The sequence below is a fragment of the Galleria mellonella genome, unplaced genomic scaffold (assembly GCF_026898425.1).
Source record: "Galleria mellonella isolate WM207_F2 unplaced genomic scaffold, CSIRO_AGI_GalMel_v1 utg1899, whole genome shotgun sequence".
NCBI lineage: Eukaryota > Metazoa > Arthropoda > Insecta > Lepidoptera > Pyralidae > Galleria > Galleria mellonella.
In genome coordinates this window covers 103251-110000 of record NW_026442027.1, presented here as the reverse complement: position 1 = coordinate 110000, position 6750 = coordinate 103251, and the positions used below count along the sequence as shown (strand labels likewise).

Sequence of the window (6750 nt, the reverse complement as noted above, 5' to 3'; positions counted from 1 at the left end):
TACAGATTCAATATATTTTGATATCTTGCCCATATCTTTTTGGAAGTAGGAATATGTACTATGTATTTAGTTTTGAAAAGCTAAAATACTAAGAGCAATTTTAGGCCGACATATGTTGATAGATGCAATAGGTTCATTTTGGTATTCACAATGATATATAATTTTTAAAACACTATCGCGGTTTATGTTCTTCTTGTCCATTTTATTGAAATAGTCTAAATCTATCATTTTTACTTCATTCTTGTTATCTTCTAGTTCAAATTAGGATGTGACGAGTGGCGTCGCTCCCTTATTGGCACTGTTCGGACAGTCGGTACTCTAATCGTGCTACCAATCACGGGTTATATCTCAGACCGCTGGGGCCGGCGCATGGCGCTCACCCTCAATGCCTTCAACACTGGCTGGACGGGCCTTGTGCGTTCCTTCGTCCACACGTATGAGTGGTTCCTCGCACTAGAAGTTATTGAAGCTTGTCTCGGAGCTGGTGGTTTCTCTTCGTGTTATATTCTAGGTAAGGTTATTTTTTTATATTATATCATAATTTTAATAAACAACGTAAATAATAACTGAATTATTGTGAATTTGCAAATTACAAGAAACGTAAAAATTGTTTGTTCATATCTAAACTGATCTTATTTTGGAATTGCCAAAGACGTGACTGCCATCTAATGGAAGAGTTATAACCATTGTTTTGTAGACATGAATAACATAACGAATATCGATAGAATACATTGTAATAATACTGATAAATCTAATATATTACTGCAATTAAAGACTCATTAATCATGACACATTTGTCATGCTTTGAACCTTGTAATTTTATTGTTTTTAAACTAAAACATACGCAAGCATAGATGCTTGGTAACCGAAACTCTAGTAACCAGAGAGTTGCATGCAATGCTACACGTGGAAGACTTTATGTTTTCGTAGTTTCTTTTCACATGGTCGTTTTATTTATTTATTATAGCTAATAATAAATAAATAATCTAGAAATAAAATAATATTAAATGTGGAAGAAATGATGCGTTATTGTTTATTTGGTTGGTACAGTTACGGAGTTGGTTGGCCCCAAATATCGAGTGATGGCTGGTGCAACGATATCCACAATGTTTGCTATAGGACAGGTAATGCTTGGATTCATAGCATGGAACGTGCCATCGTGGCGCCTTCTTACACAGGTGCTTTACGTGCCTCAACTCATAGTGATTAGTTATTTCTGGATCCTCCCAGAGTCTGTCCGGTGGCTCATGAGTAAAGATCGATACGAAGAATCTGAAGCAATCCTTAAAAAAGTAGCAAAGACAAATAAGAAGGAATTATCAGAGAAGTCCCTAGCATTATTACGAACCAGAGCAGAAGTTGAGAATAAAACAATAATTGCAGAAGATCCATGGTTGCCGGTCCTCGTATTTAGATCTCGTGTAATTCTGCAGAGATGCATCATATCACCAATATGGTGGATAACAATGACTCTAGTATACTATGGGATGACCATTAATGCCGTGCACCTGTCGGGTAACCAGTATTTGAATTTTGTGATTGTATCGGCAATAGAGATCCCTGGATATTGGACAGCGATTCTTTTACTGGACCGTATTGGTAGAAAACCAGTGTTAATCTGCGCATTCTGGATATGCGCTGTCTGCCAGTTTACATTTGGTTTTATGTCTGAAGGTAAATAATGAATACTCACACAATATTTTCTTGTTTGATGTTTTTAAAATATTTTATAAGTTATGACTGAAAGATTTATCCATTATATGAATGATGAGAATTCAATAAATATTGAATAAAAGATTGTATCTTTTTAGGTATGGATACTTTATCTTTGATTGTGTATCTGATTGGCAAATACAGTATCTCGGTGGCAGTGACTTCACTGTATGTGTACACTGCGGAATTGTTTCCCACGAAATACAGACACAGTCTCTTCGCCTTTGCTTCTATGATCGGCAGACTGGGTTCTATCACAGCTCCCCTTACACCTGCACTGGTATGTATGGGAATCGTTTCGCTCATTTTAGCTTAAAGAAAAGCATTTCTATTAATAAAGAAAAACCTCTGTGGTTTTCGCACAAATTAAGTCCTGAGTTCAAATCATAGTCAGTTCAAAAGAAGAAGGGAAATTATGGTCTGGGTGTCTTATTCTTCCAAGTTCAGTATTTGATTTTGTAAAAATATATTACCCTAGCTTGAGGACCAAGCAATTAGTATGATTGTGTAGCAGTTGGTTATTATTATTAGTTGACTATTTCAGGCACAGGAAGTATGGGAGCCTTTTCCATCCGTACTATTCGGCAGCTTCGCTCTACTATCAGGATTGCTGATCTTCACTACGCCGGAGACGCTCGGCACTAAGCTACCTGACACTATAGAAGATGCTGAACTCGTTGCCTCTAGAAAGATAGACGTTTGATTTTAACATGCCAACATTTTTATGCGTAAAACGAAATTTTCTGAATAAATAATTTAAATGGACTTATAACAACTTCGAATTTAAAAATTGTTAAGATTATTAAATACTAATAATTATTGACACGACTAGTTTATGTTTTAATTACACGAATATTTGTATTAAATCTGTACTTAGCCAACATCTGTTCTCACTTATCAATATGGAACTACTTTTAGGCTTCCCTAAAGCTGTAAATCGGAAGATTGTGCGGTAAGTTCTGGAGAACTTAAGATCATAATTAGCAGTTAGGTTGTCAGTCCATCCCACTTGAATAAAACAAAACAATAATATAACTTTTATAGGGGCTTATTTGCACTATGATTGATTAAGTTAATGGCTTTTATCTAATCATAATCGTCAGTACAGATAATATAATACAGTAAGGCTACAAGCAATAACCACTAGATTATAAGCGTCAATCGTTAATGAGTACTATTTGATAAAGAATAAATAAAAAATACTTATTACCGTGTCATTGGTAGCATATAATACGTCAGTAAAGACATTATACAAAAGATCAACATAATCCTCGGAAAGTATATCTAATTTCATGAAATTGAAGATGTAAATTCTCATGAATAGGCAATAATAATAATAATTAATTTAGACAACATAAGGCCCATATTGGTAGTTATAAATTTAATTAACCTATGTTAGTAAATGATCGGTCATGACACTCTTGCATTGACTTATCTTCAGGACACTGCTTGAGCTAACACGCACCCTACCCAACAGCGAGATAATTCGTTTGCGCTGTATTGCGTAAAAGTCACTCGTACGCTCTCATGCAAACATGTGTGAAGCATAACAGTGACGGGGTTGCCCCAACAGTGCCCTGAAGGCATTGATATATTGGACTCGAAGAGCATTTGTAAGTTTTTTTGATTACAGTTGACCCACAAGCTACTCGTATAGAATACCTGACAAAAAGCTTCATAAGCACCTAAATGAAATTATTAAGAGATCTGTGTTTGGGTTTGCGTTCGTTTTCCCCTACCTTTATTATCGGAGAGTACTGAAGAGATTTCGATATGGACTTTCTCTTTAGTTTCTGATAACCAAGATACTAGTGAGAACTTTGATTATATATTTATATCCAATTTGTTATCGAGTCCACTACTGTTCTGACAGCTTTGCCAGCAATATTTGAATAAAGTTTTTTATATTTAGTCTATGATGTTACTCTGTGTGGTGATAAAAGAAAGCGTCATAAAACTACATCAATGTCGTGAATACTGCACAAGAGCAAGACAAGAACTTGAATGAATAATAGGAATAGATAGGCACAAGTTGTCAGACTTCACGGTAGTGGACTGAGTCTTGCTCCCACAGGGAGAGACCTGTGTTTAGTACACGTCCCTACTGAATTCCCAGTGTGCATGACAGCGTCAATGCTAAAACAATGGTAACCACGCCTGAGTTACGGTACCGATGGTGGGGCATAAATGAGGGATGAAAAAGCAGGTCAGTTAGCCCATCGCGATGAATCACGTTGAATCCAGTACAATGGTTTCCAGATCGATCACGTGCAGGTCGACTTGACAGGGTATATTGCTAGCAATGGGCCTGGTAGTCCGCATTACTAACACTTCCTCCAAACGTTAGATCAGTTGGCCCATTGTGACAAATTCACAGGGAATTAACCTACATGATTTCCCGGCGGCACTAACTTTAATGAAAAGATGCTATCTAGGTTTTTATTTAATGGAAGATAATGGAATGGTAACCCCCGTCTGCGCTATCGGTATACGCTGGCGGGGCACCAGTGATGGATGATAGATGAGAATGAAATGGCAGGTTATTTTTTTTTTATGGGTGAAAATGGAATGGTAACTCTGCATGCGCTAACGGGATACGCTGGCGGAGTAGCAGTAAAGGGTGATCGATGAGAATGAGAACAGGCCAGTTAGCCCATCATGATGAATTCATTAGGAATTAACCATGATAGTTTCCAGGGAGAACCACGAGGAGGTCGACCTGGTTGGGTATATTGCTAGCAAAGGTATTTTCAGTCTCCATTACTAACAATCCCTTTCACCCCTGAAATGGCAGGCCATCGTGATGAATACTCCTGGAATTCAGCACGATGGTTTCCAGGGGGGACCACAGGGAGCGACCTGATATGGTGTATTGCTAGCAATAGGGCTGATAGTCCGCATTACTAACAATCCCTTCCCCCCTTGCTATCTTGATTGTTATGATGATGATGTGATGAAGTTGAAAATGTCATCATCCCATCTTATCCGCTATCATTCCACATCGACCTTATCGTAACCTAGATTAAGATAGTGTAATCTAGTGATTATACTATCTTATCTTTCTAAGCCAAAACGCAATGCACAGAAATGTAAGGTAGCAATCCTTTTGAGTCAGTATTGAAAAGGGATAATCCGTTAATCCCAATAAGTGGCGACACGTGAGGGGTGCTGTGCATCATTATGTATATATATATATATATATATATATATATATATATATATATATATATATATATATATACAGAAAATTTTGTCATAAAGCTACTTTTAAAAGTATAACTGTTGACTGTATATCAACATATACTACGAGTATGTGGTATTTATTTTATTTTAAGTCTTCAGGAATGGCAACGCATGGGGGGTATCATGGGCGAAACAGTATACTCTGTTATGTCCATGGTACTGCTCATGTCTATAGGCGACGGTTACCACTTTCCATCAGGTGGGCCGTCAGCTTGTTTGCCATTCTAAGTAGTATAAAAAAAATAAAAAAATATTCATTAGTACAAATATGTGTACATGGCGGACTTAATGCTAAAACAAAATTTTGTCTAACCAACTTGATTTTTTGTTTGTAATGGATAAATTCAAAAAATACTTAGGCATTTTTTGTAAATTCATTCAGTTATAGAAAGTTACATTATCCGCGACTTAGTACAATTCGAGACATAAAATTTTATTTAGAAACTGAAATCCGATTAAATGAATTACTTCTAGACGGCGTACCAACATAAAACATACACCAGTTTTTAAATTAGATTTTTGGGATCTGGATAAACCACATTCAGTTATGGTGCAGCACTTTTCGAGTAATGCTAGAAAAAACATACAGAGAGACAGATAGACAAACAAACAAACCCTTATTCTTTCCTATTAGTTACAATTTTGTAATATTAATAATTTTATTAGATAATTATAAATATTTAATTTATAATAAACTTATTTTCGCATATGGGGTGAGCTAAGTTGTTGCACGTCGACCCATACGGATCTTTTGTGCTTCCCCCTGCCTTATACCATCATTTCATAGATCCTATGTGTTACCCTAACGATATCCCGCGGTTTAAGATATCTGTAGTCCCCTGGTTCTGGATAAGCTGTTCCCAGTAGACCCATACGCATGCTTGCCAACGAATCGCAGTTGCACATCAAGTGTTCCATGGATTCCGATTTCTCCCCGCACAGTCTGCACAGTGTGTCCGAAGATAGACCCATCTTGTATAGTATATGCCTTATTGGCATATGTCCAGTTTTTGGCGTATGCATTACCTATTGGTCAGATATCAATGCTGTGAATTATTTAGTGTAATATTAGATTTTTTTTTATCAATTTATTGCATTATTAATACCTACGTCCATGTAGCGCTATTGTAATGCAGTAGTCGAATAATGGTAGCTTTGGTGGTCAATTGTATAGGAAGTTCTATGTAATAATAAATTATGATAAATCACTCGATGAAGATTACATGATTACGATTATAAAAAGAGATACTGAATTTAAATTACAAATTAAACATAGATTAAAAATAATAATTAATATAATAATAATATATAAATTACCAGAGGGAGACTTTGTACAAAAGTCGATTGCTTGGGTACCTCTGTCCCATTCGTGTTTCTACCGTGAAGCTGTTGTATTTGCATGACTGTGTTTCGGTTTGAAGGGTGGGATATGGCGTGAATTTACTGGGTACAGAGGAATAACACCTGAGTCCTCAGGAATGGCAACGCATGGGGAGTATCATGGGCGAAACAGTATACTCTGTTATGTCCATAGTACTGCTCATGTCTATAGGCGACGGTTACCACTTTTCATCAGGTGGGCCGTCAGCTTGTTTTTTTTATTACATAGAAGTACCTTCATTTTCTGGAAGAAATTCGAGTTATTTTAAATTTACATAAATTTTTGCGATATGTTTTGTCGAATGACAAAAAGATGTTTACAATGATTCAATTAAATTAATTATTTCAAACAAGTTGAATCCATTTTTTGTTAGTAAGCGTACTTAAAGACTATAACGTTAATATTTAATTACT

General features: G+C 36.2%; 1 protein-coding gene across 2 annotated transcripts in view; it reads left to right on the top strand.

Annotated features, from left to right (window-relative positions):
* Positions 1–2538, top strand: part of LOC113510470 (organic cation transporter protein-like) — a 53313-nt gene extending 50775 nt beyond the window's left edge. Inside the window, exons 4-7 of one of the 2 annotated variants that reach the window (XM_052894030.1) lie at positions 256–511; positions 1051–1674; positions 1812–1993; positions 2258–2538. In XM_052894030.1, the coding sequence (XP_052749990.1) occupies positions 256–511; positions 1051–1674; positions 1812–1993; positions 2258–2416 (1221 nt within the window). In that variant the 3' untranslated portion in view covers positions 2417–2538. Of the gene's footprint in view, positions 1–255; positions 512–1050; positions 1675–1811; positions 1994–2257 lie in introns of those variants that run through there. The other variant, XM_052894029.1, reaches the window with a different exon arrangement.
* The last annotated feature ends 4212 nt before the right edge of the window (positions 2539–6750 follow it).